Source organism: Peromyscus leucopus, chromosome 5 (genome assembly GCF_004664715.2).
Source record: "Peromyscus leucopus breed LL Stock chromosome 5, UCI_PerLeu_2.1, whole genome shotgun sequence".
Lineage (NCBI taxonomy): Eukaryota > Metazoa > Chordata > Mammalia > Rodentia > Cricetidae > Peromyscus > Peromyscus leucopus.
The window spans coordinates 91,591,080-91,609,107 of record NC_051067.1 but is presented as its reverse complement, the minus strand read 5'-3'; the positions used below and the strand labels follow the sequence as shown (position 1 = coordinate 91,609,107).

The 18,028-nt window shown below is 43.0% G+C and overlaps 1 protein-coding gene across 2 annotated transcripts; it reads right to left on the bottom strand.

Annotated features, from left to right (window-relative positions):
- Positions 1 to 320: 320 nt before the first annotated feature.
- Positions 321 to 12,622, bottom strand: Lsm6 (LSM6 homolog, U6 small nuclear RNA and mRNA degradation associated). 2 transcript variants are annotated; one of them, XM_028892907.2, is made up of 5 exons: positions 12,517 to 12,613; positions 11,313 to 11,403; positions 6,766 to 6,870; positions 3,010 to 3,123; positions 321 to 592 (listed from the first exon to the last, which is right to left on the bottom strand). In XM_028892907.2, exons 3-5 carry the CDS (start codon positions 6,857 to 6,859, stop codon positions 558 to 560), a joined length of 243 nt encoding a protein of 80 aa, XP_028748740.1. In that variant the 5' UTR covers positions 6,860 to 6,870; positions 11,313 to 11,403; positions 12,517 to 12,613; the 3' UTR covers positions 321 to 557. The 2 variants fall into 2 exon arrangements, with proteins under 2 accessions (XP_028748740.1, XP_028748742.1); XM_028892909.2 differs by lacking the exon at positions 11,313 to 11,403 and having other exon boundaries at positions 12,517 to 12,622.
- Positions 12,623 to 18,028: the final 5,406 nt, after the last annotated feature.

Genomic DNA, 18,028 nt, shown 5'->3' with positions numbered 1-18,028 from the left:
GCGACTGTCTTATGTAACGGGGCCAACCTTCGTGATTTCCAAATTCGCAACCCACTGTGGAGAAACCGCCACTAGATTCCCAGGAGACTAAAGCAACAGCTCAGCTTCTGACCCCTGTCCCCTTTAGCCCGAGGCTGAAACTCTCTGCCTTCCTAGAAGGTTTCCATCTACCTGCTTTACATGGAATGGATGGTGAGCAGAGGAAGAGACAAAGGATGCCTCCAGAATGTCGTCATCACAGGTTCAGTCGGATGAGTAAGTAACCATTCAATGACATGACACTGCTGGAACCTTGGGTAAAATAATCCAGAAGAAATGAATTGGGTTTTTGTTTTTAATTTTAACATTCTGTACAGATAGAAGTAAACATAAACGTGAAAAGTTTAAGATTCAATTTGTAATGTAACACCTCTATCTTATTTCAATGTCAATTAAAACACCAAAACAAAACACACTATGAAAACACACCAATGAAGATCATAAAAGAACAAAACACAAAACAAAACACTTCATAACAAATTCTATCCAACTCTGAGGAGAGCTGCTTCCTGGTGTCTTCACATCCTTCTCTTCTGGGTACTTATATACAGCACTGGAAAGACAAAAAGGAATTACCAATGACTCCCATGTCAGCAGAGCAATTTTAAAGGCAAGTAGGGCCTGGTCTACACCTCGCTACACTTACAGGACTTCTATATCAAGCAATGGAAGATTGTTATGAGTTTTGAGTCTAAACCTGGCTTTGATATTTCACAGGATTACAACTAGTCTTATCTGTGCATGTTACTGACTTTATAAAATTATGACCAGGAATTAAAAGTGAATGTGCCTAGAATTTAAGAATGTTTTGTAATTAACTGTATCACAATTAAGCTTTGAGAAAAGTAAATCAGCTAAACCTTCTAGGCTAAATCTCAGATTAGAATGACTAGCACATGAGGCTGGAGAGATGGCGCATCATTTTAAGAGCATTTGCAGACTTCAGAGAGCTCCAATGCTGGGTCCCCAGTAGCTATAAAGTGGTTCACAGCCACCTGTAACTTGAGTTCCAGGGAGTCCAGTGACCTCATTTGGCCTCAAGTACCAGGCACACATGTGATGTGTTTACATGCATGCAGATAAACACATAGAAGAAAAGAACGAATATTTTCATCTATCTCCCCAGTATAAACTATAGTTTCTGTTTACTTTTATAATTTCCAGAGGGGGCGGGGAATGAGATGATACTTTTAACGTAGCAAAGTCCTTATTCTGAGATTGCTATCAGTATCAACCTTTGGTACCACCCAATGTTTAACTAAGCTGGTCACACCACAGCCAACTTATTGAGCATACAGAATGTATGCTGCATGGAGACAGGATAAAGGATAAAGGATGCAACTGGACTGGTCAAGCTATTACCTCAGGTGTACCCTTCTTCTACCCCACACACCCTCAGGGACTCACAAGCTTGTTCAAAGTGAACAGTAGCTATCTCAGTCAAAGAGCCCAGCATAGACTAATCAAATGAACTCAGATTCTCTTTACGAGCCAAGTACAAGCTGTGGAACACTGGCCACTGTCACTGAGTATAACATGGAAAGTGTAGAAGGTCACCAGACTATGAGAAAAGCCACTGTCAGGGAAACTAGACAAGCTTGAAGGACGTCCACGTAGGAGCAGCACCCGCTGTCAGCTATCTTGAGGTGAGACAAGATCATAGCATTTCCAAGCAAAGGGAGGAAGTCAAGTAGGAATACTATGAATGTAGAAGAAATTCTACTGAAATGAAGGCAAGAGATGTATACAAAAGTCAGGCTTTTTTTTTTTTTTGAGTGGCAGACACACTTTAATATTGCTTATGCTCAAATCATTGTACATTTTATATATTTTATTTTCCTTAATTATTTTAGGTATACTCCTGGGAGCCCTATGAAAGTAAGTTCGTTCTTATGTTCTCTTGTATTTCTTGCATGTTAACATCCAATGAGTGCTATACGAAATGGTCAAATCTGCATTGTTACCTGGACTACATCCATCTTATTTCAGAAGTCTAAATATTGGGGACCAACTTCACGTTTAGACATGTTGCCTTCTTGACTCGATAAGAGTTCACAGTAAAAAAGTCAGGACGTTTAATCCCTAACAACAAGACATAAATTTTAAGGTTGTTAAAAGATTCTCATACTCAGAAGTAAAGAAAACAACAACAACAACAAAAAAAAAAAAAAAAAAAAAACAAAACAAAACAGAGCTCCACCCAGGGATGGGACCTAAAAGTGGACTGAGGGTCTTAATTCCTAGTCAATTTGATGCCTTCCCTAGCTCCCACATACTTGGCTATGATTTTATTGACAATCTGTATTTTTAAATGAGATGACTTAATACAGCCACAGTAAGCAGGTAGCATGCAGCTGCTGACAGCTGCAGAACTTCAGAGCCATGGTCTCTACTCTGTCACCTCTGCTAGACTCAAAGGCACAAAACCCCAACAATGGCACCCGAATCTTAACCAGAAAAAGGACAAGCTGAGTGGTGAGTGGTGTGAAGGTGGCATAGAAACAGCTTCCACTCTACAATGGCACTGGGAGGACACCATCAATTTAAGATAGCAGGGCTGCCAGGTGGTGGTGACGCACGCCTTTAAATCCAGTACTTGGGAAGCATAGGCAGGTGGATCTCTGTGAGTTTGAGGCCAGCTTGTTCTACAGAGCAAGTTCTAGGACAGAGAGGGATACACAGAGAGACCCTATCTCAAAAAAAAAAAGATAACAGGGTCCTGATCAGTAAAGGAAAATTCCTCAGCTCTTTATCAATAGAGTGAGAAAGAGAATTTCTATTTCCAATCCATAGAAAATTCTCTTTCCATACACAAACAAAACTGTACTGTTTATACTGATCTAAAATACAAGCACAACAAACAAACAAACAAAAGTAAAAGGGAACTTTAACATCATCTAGAACTCTGCTATGCTCTATTATAGGAGGAAAGGCTTATTCTGCACACTGTGCTGCAGGGGAAGCTGGTACCATTGTTTCCTCGGATGAACGCATCCCCGTACTTATTCTTCAGCTGTCCATTTACATACTCTTCCGTCTGTTCCAACGCTATATTCATGTAGCCATCCAGGCAGGCCAGGACCCCTGGAGAAAAGTAAGAAAGAACTGAAAATTACAGGGTATATCTTAGAACTGACAATCACTTCATTCATTAGTCTTTAAACGCATAATATAAAAATTCACACTGTAAACAAAACTCAATAGACTTAAACACAAAAGGAGCCTTTACTCTGTGCCAATCTGAATGAAGGCTGGACGGGCATAGCATGAGAGGAGTCATTGCATCCGCAACTCCAAGACAGGCAGCCAACTGTCACTCCCCTCCTGGTATGTGTGATCACCACAGCAACTTTGAAAGCCTTCACAAAAGTATAAGCATTAGAATATTCCAACCAAAATGCCCTTCTCTGGGATCTAGGGACAGACATAGCAACTATGCATGGACAAATGAGCCTCCATCCAGTGACATTTGTTACTTCAGCCACTGAGTGAAATACGGATCTGGCAGACTGATCTCTCTCTTGCACAACACATCTACTGCAGCAGATGAATGTGCTCCGGGTTAAGAGGAAGTCTCCACAATCTGTTAAGATAATAGACAGCAGGTGCTCCTGAAAGAACATCTCAAAGCTGTGACTCCAGCGAAGAGCAGCTTGAGAACAGAGAACAACATATTGCATTATAACACATTGCATTCTGTTTTGTCAGAGTTAAGACTATTTTTAAAATCCAAACTAATAGAGAAAGACGCCATAAACCAGAGAGCTTTCAAGGAAAACAGCTCGAGTGAATCATTTATTGTGTTAAGACAGTATAAATTTCTAAAATCTGACCAGATGACGCTTTTCAAAAGATGAAACCAGTAAGCTTCTAATTCCAAACCTCTAATCTAAAGTGATATTTGTAAGAATAAAAACATACTACAGATTCAATTCAATTAACCAAGTCAATAGTCCCATTTAAAATCTTAACTTCATTAACATGCTCCTCGCTCTCTGCTTCTGCCCCCATTATCCTCTAAATAGGGGTTTCTTTTCAAAACCGTGTGTGTGTAATCAGAGCACAAGACATTAACGGAGCAGAATTCTATGAGAAGCAGTACACTTTCAAAGAATCAGACTGGACTGTCAACCATCAAGAACTATTGCTTCTTAGCCAAAGGAAGTTCAAGACACAGTTTTGCAGTTTGCTTCTTCTCTACTGTGTTACATTTCAAGTCCATTCACAGACTAGTAAAAAATTCTAGGATATGATATGGAATTAGCCAAAACAGTAATTCAAAACATAATGCCACTATTATTTGCTGTTAGTAAGAGTATCTAATCTCATAAAAAAAGTTAAAAGATAAAAAAGGAGCTTTTGCTCAGCTGCAGGGCATTTGTCCAGCATGTGTAAGCCTGGATTCAATTGCCCATACTGCAAAAGTTAACACAGAACAAAAACTCGCTCAGGGTGTTAAAGTCAGAGCTCCTCCTCTTCTCCACGAGTGAGAAGAGAAATAACAAGCTGGAGACCTGTCATGGGACACATGGGACACTTCTCCCCTTTCCTGCCTGTCCTTTCTGTCCTCAGGCTTTCACTGTGGAGACCAACTCACAGGGATCCGCCTCCTCTGCCTCCAAGTGCGCGTGCACACAACCAGCCCCTTTCCTCTCCTGTTAGGACATTATTGGTTATTGTAGTAAGGCAACAGACTGTAGAGGTGATCATACTGCCCTGTGGCTGGGTATCTCCCCAGTACACGGGAGTGCAGTGAAGCATTGCTGCCCATTACTTGCCCAGAAGGTCTAAACAACAAACTAAAATATGTATTACTTTTTAAAAACAGAAACACTTCCCCTAAAGAAAAAACAAACAAACAAACAAAGACTAAGATAGCTAACCTCTCAGAAAGCGGATGCTGAGAAAGTACCGCACACAATGTGTCCATCTTACTGTTGTCCAAAACATGGAAATTCCAAGTCTCCTTTGGGCTTACCCAAAGTTTATGGCTGAAAACTAGGCAAGGTGGCACACACACCATACTTCTAACACTGGGGATGGGAGGACACCAAGGCAGAAAGAGAACTTGCCAAAGGTAGCCAGGTATTACAGCAAGAGCCTGACGCAAAAAGCAGGCATACAATCAAAAACATTGGCAATATGCTATGAATGTCAAGAAATTGAGAATAAAACAGAGATTTTCCTCTTTATTTAGAAAGATTTCATCTTATTTTTAACGATGTGTATGTGTGCAGGTACATGCACATGAGTATAGATGTCCTTGGAGACCAGGTGCTGGATCCTCTGGAGCTGGAATTATATACAGGAGGCTGGGAGCTGCCCAATGTGGCCACTGGGAATTGAACTCAGGTCCTCTGCAAGAACACTGTGCACTTAGCTGTAGAACCCTTTCTCTAGTTCCGCCCCTTTGTTTCTGCTATAGTTGGGTGGCATCCTCCTGCTTGAACTCCTGAGTCCTAGTGCTGAGAGGCCAGTGCATTACTAAATATTTACTTGAAGCATGTGAGTGGGTTTGCCTGCCTGTGCGTTGTCTGGTGCTTGAAAAGGAATTGGATCCCATGGACCTGGAGTTTCTGATGGTGGTGAGCTGCCCTGTGGGTGCTGGGAACTGAACCTGGGTCCTCTGCAAGAGCAGCCAGTGAGTGCAATTACCTGCTGAGCCATCTCTCCAGCCTCTCCAGTGATTTCTTTTCTTTTCTTTCTTTCTTTCTTTTTTTTGGTTTTTCGAGACAGGGTTTTTCTGCGTGGCTTTGCGCCTTTCCTGGAGCTCACTTGGTAGCCCAGGCTGGCCTCGAACTCACAGAGATCCGCCTGGCTCTGCCTCCCGAGTGCTGGGATTAAAGGCATGCGCCACCACCGCCCGGCTCTCCAGTGATTTCTTAACAAAGCTTTCCAGTCAAGCTTGTGTATGTCCTGGCTCCTCACCTCCTCGGTGAGGGAACCACAAAAATCCCAGTTTATAGAAAACAAAGTAACAATGTATTAAAGTGGTTAACACATGCTAGGTTACAGGAATCGTGGAGATAGGAAACACCTTACAGAATTCCGGGGAAAGACAAACTCAAGCTCTGTTACTGCCCCCAACTCCACAGACACCACCTTCACCTTTACTGGCCTCTGCCTTCACTACCTTTCTGAGTTTTTGTCTTTTTGTTTTGAGACAGGGTCTTATGTAGCCCAGACTTGCCTCAAAATGGGATGTAGCCGAAGCTATCCTCAAACTCTGAATCCTCCTATCTCTTCCCCAGAGCTGGGATACAAGCACGCACCACCACAGCCAGTACGCAGAGCTCCTTAAGAAGTATTCTCTTTGGATATGCATTATCTGACTGGATGGCCACACTGTAAAATGACTCTGTCTAAATAACAGCTTGCCAATCTTGAACTTCCGAAAACATAAAGCTGCTGAGCCCAGGTGTTCTTTGGTCCCCAGCTCTTCACAGCAGAGCTGGCTCTGATTCCTGAGCTAGCATCAGGGAACTCAGGCAGAAGCGATCTCAGAACAGATAGGAGATGAATTTAACACAAACACTGTAAGTCAGAAGCACACACTGCTGGCAGGCTTTTCAATTTACAAGGAACCACCTCAGAAGTAGAAGACGGAAAAACAACAGTCAGTGAGCAACACTCTGGTCTATTGGTACACTGAAGAGGTTAATAAAATAAGAAGTCACAGTTTCTTCCTTCAGTTACAATAATTAGGATCAAACATGAAAATCCTACCTCGATAATCCACTCCAGAATTTAGTTTCACCACAACTGGCCGTCCGATGATTTGCTTTAAGAAGTCACTAGGGGTTTGCTTCCGTAGACTCATGTTTAACAATCCTGGTCAGAAATAAGAAAGAGCAATAAATGTATAGACTAAAGTTAATTATTCACCAAATAAACAAACAAAACAAAACAAAACTCTTTGGCCCTTAACATACTTATAGGAGATGGACCATCAAAGGACTTCGTATGATGTACTGCTGCTGCACATGATAGCTGATGTGGGGTTCCCACATCACTTCACACAGCCCCACACAGCCCATGGCACAGCCTTAGAGCTGTTCAGAGCAGCTATTCCTAATCACTTGTTCTGCTGTGTCACACACAGGACACCCTTATGGCCTACCACCTCAGTCCAGTTAATAAAGACTTGCTCTACGAGGACAATTCCATCAACATCTATAAATACAACATACAATCTCTGTGAGAGCCCTAGAAGGCATAATATTCCCATTTTACTGATGAAAACTGAATAGAAAGATTAAATAACTTTTCCACTAAGCTGTCAGCTCATTTCTTTAGCTCCAGTCTTAACAAATATCTAAAATTACAACTGCTATTTATCCAAGACATTGGCCACACAACAATTTTATTTATGTTGTTTTGAGTTTAAAGAGAAAAATGGCAAAGTAAATACTATAACAGATTCAGTACTTTTCATGAGTTTAGTAAAAAACAAACAAATCTTGCCATTTATCAAGCCATACGCTTCTGTCTTGCCCATGTGCTATTTTATAGCTAAAAACTTCTAGTAGGGACACCATTAACTCATCTCTTGAGTCTTGGGATTACTTCCTCTTCCCTCATGTACAATCTGAAATAAGGAAAACATCTATTTGCACTAAAAACCAAAACCCAAACCTAGCAGGGCTGGAAAGCTGGCTCTGTAGTAAGTGCTTGCTGCTTAAACACAGGACCTGAGCTTGGATCCACAGCACCAGGAAAAAGCCAGGTGCACTGAGACACACCTGGAACTCCGGCACTAGGGACAGAGACAGAAAGACCCCAAGGTTTGCTGCTCCAGGTTCACTGAGACCCTGAGACCCTGGGGAGGGCTTTGCGAACACATCAAAGTCGACCACACACACATTTCTGAAAACCTAGTTCATGGCAAATGCAGGGATTATTAATTTCACCGGTGCTAATGCCATTTACATTTTAGGATGAAATGCTAGTGAAAGAAGAAAATACAAACCTAGGCTTGACAGTATTCACTGTTTTAAAATGTTAACTTTCTGTACTTTTTCTAGAAGGCAAAAACAGCCTTCTAAGATCACCAAAAATAACACCTGTTGAGCCTCGCCTTTATTTCAATCACCGTCAGCCTCTTCTCAGGGCAATCCACACTTCATGGAGTACCTAAGCCCCAGATGCAGGTGAGTGCTGTAGCAGATAACATGGCCTTGGGTCCTTGGAGTTTACTCTCCAGAAGGATAAACTCACTCACACACAAGTGGCAATGTTCATAAAGGCTATATGCATTTGGGCAGAATTATACACAGAGGTCTACCAAGAGAAGACTGAGCCCAGACACGGTACATCAAAGGAGGATTTTTGAACACTTGAGCCAAGTTTGACAGAAAAGTCCACCAGCTGCAAAGAGAAGCTTAGCAAAGACACTGGGTAGTCTGTGTTTGAAAGTAAAATCTACACATGCAAAAAGGCGCCAGCTGTCAGAGTGCATTATCACACTCATTCCTGGGTGACAGAAGCGTGAGCTCTGGGTCAGCTTCCCCAGCTGGGATGATCTGGACCAGAACCAGAGAATCTGTCTGTCGCCGTGACCCTAGACTCTGAGGAACTGGCTAGCTGGAGGATACTGTGGTCAGGAAAAGGGCACAGGAAAACCCTAAGAGGAATCTGCTTGGGGCCTGCGTCCTACTTCAGGTGCAGAGCACACAGCATTAATTCAGACTCCTATGCTTTCTTTGCTTGTTTTCTCCCACATGTCTCACTATCTATACTTTCTAAAAAGACAGGTCTTTTTCTCTAAAGACTTCAAGCCACATGAAAGGATGAGCTAAAAGCAAGCCCCTCATTTGTTGTCTAGAGTACATCCTGCTAGATGGCTTGAAAAGGATGCTTTTGAAGTGATTGGAAACAAGTATGGTTGCCTCAAACCCTTCTTCATCACCAGGAAGCCAGACCCTTTGCATTACTCTTCATTAGGCTTCCTTGGTACTCCCTGTTACTTAATGACTTGCCCATACATCCATTTTGTACAAGTAAATTGGTCTTGACACCACAATTTTTCCCATCACTTGGCTCAAGTAATTTTAAGTTTTCATCTTCTAAATTGGATAAGGCAGAAGGAATAGTTCTGACAATTTCTGAAGCAAGAGATAAGACTTTTGAACCATAAACACAAGAAAAGGACTTCATTCTGCCAGGGTCACCTTGGTAAAACTTCTCCCTTCAAAATCACACACACTCACTCTCCCTGATTCCTATGCAGGCTTGTTTTAAGTGACCTACTTTCATACAGATGTTAAGTCACGGCTCTCTATTTCTGGTTGGAAGCCACCAAGAGGTCTAGTATGACAGTATCTGCTCTCCAGTGACTTTTTTCAAAGTTAGCAATGGGGTGACAGAGTGGGGGAGGAGGTATGGTGTGTGTGTGTCAAATTTTATTCACCCAATGACACGCTAGGCTTGCCAGATTCAGTCTCCAACAGAGATTTGAAATTTTAAAGGAACAGGAAAACATCTTATTTCTCCCATAGCCTTGGTACCTAAACAGACTGACCAAGTCTATGGAAGAGGCATCCAAAGCCTGTGTCAACCAAAAGCCCTGTCTCTCCCTGTCCCCTCCTCGCCAATCTACACACCACAGGTCCAGCTACGACAGCACATGTATGCAGGTCAACAGCTGCTAATCTCTAAGACCTTTATTAATGACCATTAATAAAGAAAGGAAAAGAGGAGCATTTGGTGCTTAGAAGGCGAGGCGTCCAAGTCTACAAAGACGCCTGTTCAAATGCAGATTTCTGAAGCTTACTCAGTCAAAAGACACTGTCCTTTAGTTTCTGTTTCTTTATTGTGTTTTATTCATCCGTTTTATTTAGTGGGGGCAGGCACAATAAGCATCTACCCAGTATGCATATGGATGCCAGAGGACAACTTTTAGAAGTCGTGTTCTCTTTATACTAAGTGGGTTCCAGGAATTGAACTCAGGTTGCCGGGCTTGGTCATAAGTGCTCAGATATCAAGTTACCTAGGTTAATTCCTAAAAGCAAGCTGTCCTCAACCAGAGGTGATTTTTGTGCCCCACCCACCGGGAACATTTGGAAATGTCTACAGACCTGTATTGTCATAACAGGAAATGGGTAACTAGAATGGGGTGGAGAGAGGCCCAGGATATCCCTCAACAGTCTACAGTGTAGAGCACTGGTTCTCCATCTTCCTCACACTGTGACCCTTTAATACAGTGCCTCCTGTTGTGTGACCCCTGACCTTACAATGATTTCCATTGCTACTTCACAATTGTTATTTTGCTAGTGGTATGAATCATAATGTAAATATCTGACATGTGACCTCCGTAAAAGGGTCTTTCAACCTCCCAAAGGGGTCTCGACCCACAGGTGTAGAGGATTGTCTTTTTGGTTTTTCGAGACAGGGTTTCTGTGTAGCTTTGCTCCTTTCCTGGAACTCACTCTGTAGCCCAGGCTGGCCTCGAACTCACAGAGATCCGCCTGGCTCTGCCTCCCGAGTGCTGGGATTAAAGGCGTGAGCCACCAACGCCCGGCCAGGATTGTCTTTTACAACAAAGGACTATGTGGTCCAACATGTCAACTGACAGAAATGTTTGCCAAGAAGCCCTAACCACACCTCCTTCCCTCCTCTTCATACCATGTTTTCTGGTTTAAACAAGGTATTTTAGGATAATCAAGAGACTTAAATGAGAACCAGATAGTGAGTACATAAACTATCACCTCTCCTTATGTGTGGATCCAACCAACCTAGGTCTACACCTAGTAAATGAAGTTGTAATCACAACTCCAATGGTTTTGCCTGTTCGAGAGCTAAAGGACTTCCCCTTGTCACTTCTCCCTAAACAACGCTCTACTGCAGGCATTTACATCACATTCCACACTGTGAGTAATCCAGAGACCATGTGAAGAGCATGGGAAGGCTGCATGGGTTATGTGCAGTCACACATACAGAACGTCAACATTTTTTTGGATCTGGGAGCTCTGAACCCAGCCCCTCGAAGATACTGAGGGACAACTGTATTACTTATCAGGAGTATTTAACCTCGACATTGAGAACCTGAAAACAATCATCAAAATCTTGAAGGGGTTGACATTTTAAATAATAAATTTCTAGTGCTGGACACACAAAAAAAGTGGCTTTTCTATTTTCCAGTCCTTCATTCTAAAAGGAGAAAACAAGTCAGGAGATTTAAAAAAAAATTTTTTCCCCCTTTTTTTAGTTCTGTTACCTACTAGGCCACCCGTCAGTGAAAGAAGACCTGATGAGCAGTAGTTTAGGGTACTCACTTGGGAGGCCGGAAACCTGAGTTCTAATCTCCTCTGCTACTTAATCAGCTGTGCAGCTTGTAACTATCACCTCTCATGGCCCCAGGCTCATCTGCAAAATAAGGGAGTTATGCTAAATGGTTACTGACTGTCTCTTCCTGTTTCAGCATTTGGCCGACTTGTGCAGTAATACACACACATACACACACCCAGCATTTGGTTAACCTGTGCAGTAACACACACACACACACACACACACACACACCCTTGTGCAGTAATACACACACATACACACACCCAGCATTTGGTTAACCTGTGCAGTAACACACACACACACACACACACACACACACACACACACACACACACCCTTTGAAGATTCTGCAGGAAAACCATGAAGGCAGAAGGGCAGGCACTACAATAAAAAAATTGCAATGCCTGAAGTAATCCCAGAGGCGCAGCGGTTGGAGGATCCAGAGTCTAAGGTCAGAGTGAAGCACACTGCGACTTTAAACAAGCTCCTCAACAGTAATGATTCCAAAGAGAGGCTGTGATCTGCTGTTAGAAACACAGTGGGGGCCAGTGGCACACATGAACGAGGTAAACTACTAACACTTAAAAAAGAACCAACTTGACAATGTGCAAGAACTATCTAACCTAATAACTTCCCTTCTGAGAACTTGTCCAAGGAAATAGTGAGAAATGAGAGTTAGGGGCGGGGGACGCATCACAGGGGATGCGAAAATGAAAAAACATGGCAAAACAAAAGAAATGGATTTAAAAGCTACACCTTGCTACATCTTTTTAATGTAAGTAGGAAACTATTACTGGTAATTAATTTTAAAAAATGGTCTTAGGTGAAATAGAAACAGGCACGCGTACGAGAAAAGGAGTTGGCAGACGGAAGCGCTCAGCGAGGATCATTTCCTCCGCTCGTCCGTGTTTAGGGTTTTCCAGAGCGCACGGATCGGGACCGTGGAGGAGGAGGCCGGGGTCCCGCGCCTCCTAACGCGGGCGCTGACCACAGCCGGCGGCGGGCGCGCGCACAGCACGCGGCGGGAGCGCGAGGCCGCGTGGCCCGGGCGGCCTTCTCCCGGTCGCGGGCCCGGCCTGGGCTCCTGCCGCTCCCTGCCCGGCCCCGGTCCTCCCTCCGCGGCCTAGGCCGGCCGATCCCGCCCGGGGAGCCCGCGCGCCCCCGCCCGCCCCTCCCGGGCCGCCGGCTCACCTCGCAGCCGGATCCGGAGCCCTCCCAGGCCGGGCCTCGGCGGACGCGCGCGGCGAAAACCGAAACCGCCCCCGGCAGCGCGCTCTCCCGCCTCACCCAATCAGCGTCCTCCTTGCCTACGGCAGCCCGCGGGTATCAAAAAGGTCAGACCGTGCCAGAATGCTCACTTCCAAGAACTGGTTTGTTCAGTGGCCAATTCAGCGCCCAGGGTTTGAAGTAAAGATCCGGTGTTCTGATGTCCTCTCTTTTGCCAGGAAATCGAATACAAAAGCAAAACAACCAACCAAAAAACTAGAAGTGATCTTTTGAGATTTCTTTACAGTCTAGAATACCTTAAAATCATAGGAAACAGAAACTTAACGGTTAAAATAATAGGCTGTTAAGTACCCAGAAATAGCCTTAAATAATTTAAAGCAAATAAAAGTTAAAAGTCTCAAGCCCCCCAAACCGACTTGGGAATGTTAGTTAAATGCAGGAAGCTTAATTTACTGTTGGAAGTTGTTTCCATAGCGATGTTGATACAAAAAAATATGAATCATTTAAAGCAACTGAATTATAACGGCGCCAATTGTAAGAAGACATTACAAATTAGTTTAATTGGAAATTGCATGCAGATACCATTTAAGTGCTGTATGAGAACTTGGTTTGGAATATTGCATGAGTTCTTAGTGTGTGCTTTTTATTTATAGAAGGAAAAGCTTACAAAAGACTTGATTTCTTTTTTCCTACACCTATGCTCTCATTTATGGTTTATATTTATATTTTAATTTCCATTTTATTTTGTATTTAGAGTTTATATTTTAATTCTGTTTCTGATGTTTAACCTCCAACACAGTTATAATACCTTCAACAGCAGCTACACGCCCTGTTAAGTGTTACAGCGTCTAAGATGCAGAATTGTTTCCTGAGACAGAAAATGGTTTCTCCTTTTCTAAGTGCCTCTTAGCAAAAGGCAAAAGAAATAGATAGACCTGTGACTGGTGTTGTGGACAGAGAACAACTAGATGAGATAAAGAGCAGCCTTGTCCTTCTGTCCCTTGGTAAAACCCCCAGATGATGTCAAACCATCAATTACAAACACTGATAAGACAGCATGTTATGCTCTTGAAATATAAAATAAAAATTAAGAATACAAATAAAGTCACATTTAAATCAAATAGTCTGCAAAGAAGAAACATGCTATGCCCTGTCCCTAAAATAAACTGCTTTATAAATCAAACTTGAAGCTGAGGATTTAGCTCAGTTGATAGCACACCTAGTGTGCATTAACATCTCTGGCACCACAGTGGTGGCACAATGGTGCACACCCAAGTGAGGGTGCAGGAGGATCAGAAATTCAAGCTCATCTTCAGCTACAAAATGTGTTTGAGACCGGCTGGGCTATTTGAAACCTTGTCTCAAAAAAAGGAATTTTACTACATTCCTCACTGATTGTTTTAAATATATGTATACCACATCTGTAGACTGAAATAGGTAGGTAGAGACAGATACACTCATAGCTGCTTTCTCTTTGTCATTGAGCCTGGAGAGCAGAAAGTGGGGAGAGTTTGGGGGGCCTGGCTCATCTGCAGAATAGCTGCCACCATCTTCAAGGGCACAGCTCTATGAAGTCCCAAGGCAACGAATGGTTGGGCCAACAAACTTACAAATATGTGGTTATTCCAAGAAGCCTCTCAGTAGCTTAGCACTGGCCTTTACCAAAACACCAGCAGCTTTCCACAGTCCATGTTGCACTTTCTGGCTTCTTTTACTATATTTACAAGGAAAACACGTGTAAACCTTTTCCAGATTCCAGTTCAAAAGGCAATCTTCAAAATCCTGCACATAACTTTAATTTATTAGGGAGACTTTAAAATCATAAAAATAATCGGGCAAGCTTAGTCCTGTTTACCTAGGTCAGATGTCACAGTAATAAGCTGACATTGTCATGCAAAGGCCATCGCTGACGTTGGGACGCACCCCTGATGTACACTGTATAGGTGTGGACGCATGCATAATGACACGTGTCCACGATTATAACATTGCAGAGAAGAGTTCCGCAGCCCTAAACATCCTCCACTTCGTCCAGTTACCTCTTCCTTCCTTTCAGCCTTGTCAGCCACTCATTCTTTTCCCTTTTGTGGTGATTTCCCCTTTGTAGAGGGCCATAGACTTGGCACACTGTACACAGCCTTTTCAGATTGGCTTAGATTCCTCCATGCTTGTATAAATCATGTCTTTTGGGTGCTGAGTAATATTCCATATGAATGTAGCACAGTTGGCTTGTTCATTCACTTGCTAAAGGTCAGCCTAGTTGTCTCCAAGCTATGGCAATTACCAATAAAGATAATTGTGTCCTTATATAGGTATTATGTAGAATTAAGTTTTGAGTTTTTAACTTGTTTTAGCTATCTATTTTTCAAGATTTATTTACTTTACTTTGTGTATGACTGCTTTCCCTGCATATATGTATATGCATCACCTGTGTGCCTGGTGCTTGTGGATGCCAAAAGAGGGTATCAGATCCCCTGCAACTGGAGTTACTGATGGTTGTGAGCTACCATATGGGTGATAGCAACTGAGTCCAGTCTCTGCAAGAGCAACAAGTGCTTTCAACTGCTGGACTACTCCAGCCCCTGAATTTATTTTATTGTTTATTCATGTGTCTGTATGTGTGCACCCATGTGCCTGCATGTGGGTGTCTGTGCCAGAAGAGGGCACTGGAACCCCTCAAGCTGGAGTTGTAGGTGACTAGAGTGCTGGAGACAGAACTTTTGTCTTCTGAAAGAGCAGCAAGCTCTCTGAATCACTGGGCATCTCTCCAACCACTGGAATCAAGTTTTAAGCCATTTGGGCAAACATCAAGAACTGTTCCTGAGTGTACAATGAGATGTTCAATGGGTGTACAGTGAGAGTGTGTTTAGCTAGAATTTTCCTGCCTGGCCCACAGTCAGGACAAATCTCTCTCACCCGCCAGTCCCACAGCCACTCAGACCCAACCAAGTAACACAGAGACTTATATTGTTTACAAACTGTATGGCCGTGGCAGGCTTCTTGCTAACTGTTCTTATAGCTTAAATTAATCCATTTCTATAAATCTATGCCTTGCCATGTGGCTCGTGGCTTACCGGCATCTTCACATGCGGCTTGTCATGGTGGCGGCTCACAGTGACTCCTTCTGCCTTCCTGTTCTTTCTTTTCTCCTCTCTGTTAGTCCCGCCTATACTTCCTGCCTAGCCACTGGCCAATCAGTATTTTATTTATTGACCAATCAGAGCAACACATTTGCCATACAGAACATCCCACAGCAAGTGTGTTTGGTTTTTTGAGGACTGCTGTGCTGCCTAGAGTGTCTCTCTCTTTCCCATGGCCTCAGCAGTGAATGGCAGCTTCTGTGCTCATCATCCTTACAGGCACTTCATGTCTCCAGTATTTCAGATTTGGGCCTCTCTGAAAAGCACATTGTAGAATCTCATTGTCACCCTGATTTACAGTTTTCTAATGACATGACAGGGAGCATGTTCTCCTATGTACATCTGTACATCTTCTTTGGTTGTGTATCTGTTCAGGTCTTTAGTGCAGTTTTGAATCAAGTCATTCTTTTTGTTGCTAAGTTAGAGGCATTCTTTTTAGATGCAAGAGAATGACCCATTGGTAACATGGCTTTTGCAAATATTTTCTCTTGGTCTGTGACTTTGTCTTCTCAACTTTCTAAAGCCCTTATTCCCCAAATAGATGAATGCCGGCATCAAATGCTAAGGGAGACTCTTGCCATGTCCCTGCTCGTTGTCTACTTCTACGGTTCTTTGTTGTTAGCTGTTTTTATTATTTACAGTGGCTGTCCTTTAAGCAATGGCTGTCCCAATCAGAGATTTTTTTTTATAATTTATTTATTTTTATTTTATGTGTGTTGATTGGTATTTTGCCTGCATGTATGTTTATGTGGAGTTACAGACAGTTGTGGGCTGCCATGTGGGTGCTGGGAATTGAACTGAGGTCCACTGGAGGAACAGCCAACGCTCTTAACCAGTGAGCCATCTCTCCAGCCCCCCAATCAGAGATTCTAACTCTGCTACTACCAGCAGTGATTAGGCCTGCAAGGGCCGCAGCCTGAGGTGATTCTGTTACCCTCAGAACCAAGTCTTGCAAAGCTACTAAGGAAAACTTTAGATCTCTATCCCTCTAAATAACTCATGATTCAAAGGTTGAGGAATTTCTGCTCACTCAGAGAGGCTGAATAGCAAGTAGTTAATCTCTCTTTGCTGACATCTTCCAAAAAACCCAGCATCCTTCTCTCAGCCTCCACTTAAAGAGCCCTTGCTACATGTGGTTCCTCCTTACCACCTTCTTCCAGCTACTTGCTGACTCAACCTCCTGTTCCCAGGTTAATTTTATTTAATCAAACACATCTTTGAATTGTTAACAAAAGCAGTAGGAAAAAATGCAACACACTTTAAAACAATATTCCACAACAATTCTTTGTGCCAATTCTTTTTTCTTTTAAATGTCTGTGTATGTGTCATGTCTTGAGACCTGTGTTTTGACCTGTGACCTAGGGCTTGCTTATTCAGCTAAGCTGGCTAACCAGTGAGCCCTGTGGATCCACTGGCCACTGCCTCCCTGGAACTGGGATTTCAAACATACCCCACATGCCCAGTTTTTTCCTTAGTCCTGAGGATAAAACCCAGGTCCTATACTTGCTCGGCAAGTACTTTAGTGACTGACTGAACCATCTCCTCAGGCTCAAGCCATTCTCTGTAGCCTTTGAATAGCTATGTCCTTGAGTATCACTTTTTTTTTAATGAGAAGGTCTCATGTCTGGCTTATCTCATGAAGCATCCAACAGTCCTCTGAGTGTATGAGTGATTGGATGATAAAAACAGACATTGAATTGGATTAGCCAACATTTTCTGAAGCATATTTTAGTATTGAACTTCAGTGTCACGTTTCCAAGAATAGTGACGGATCTTGTTGAGCACTGCGTTAGCCGGTGTACTAAGATGGGGACCCAGATCTTTCCTGGACCTTCAGCCTGCGTTATGAACGCATCTAAGCCATGCTGCTTCATGTCCACTCATCTACCGTTTTTAAGGGATGTGAAAATTATTTGTTAAAGCAAATGATAAGGAAAACTTCTTGATTTGATTCTAGAATTAAATATCTTCTGAGATATCCATACACTAATTGGCTGATAGGCAAATGTCTAAGAAAAGAGACATTAGTTACTTTTTGTTGCTGTGATAAAACATGACCCGAAGCGACTTTATAGAAGAAAGACGTGATATGGTTCCAGAGAGAGAGTCCACAATGGTAGGGAAGGTATGGCCACAGGTGGCCGGAGCAGAAAGCTGAGAGATCACATCTTCATCCACATGTATGAAGCTGAGGTTGGGGAGGGAGAGACACAGACAGAGAGAGATACAGACACAGACACAGACAGACACAGATAGAGAGATACAGACACAGACACAGACACAGATAGACACAGACAGACACAGACACAGACAGACACAGACAGACACAGACAGACACA

Coding starts and splice junctions, on each gene's coding strand:
- Lsm6 (XM_028892909.2), bottom strand. CDS start 6,859: ATGAGTCTACGGAAGCAAACCCCTAGTGACTTCTTAAAGCAAATCATC. Junction 3,124..6,765: donor TTCTGGAGTGGATTATCGAG/GTAGGATTTTCA, acceptor ACTTTTCTCCAG/GGGTCCTGGCCTGCCTGGAT. Junction 593..3,009: donor GTTCATCCGAGGAAACAATG/GTACCAGCTTCC, acceptor TTGTCTTTCCAG/TGCTGTATATAAGTACCCAG.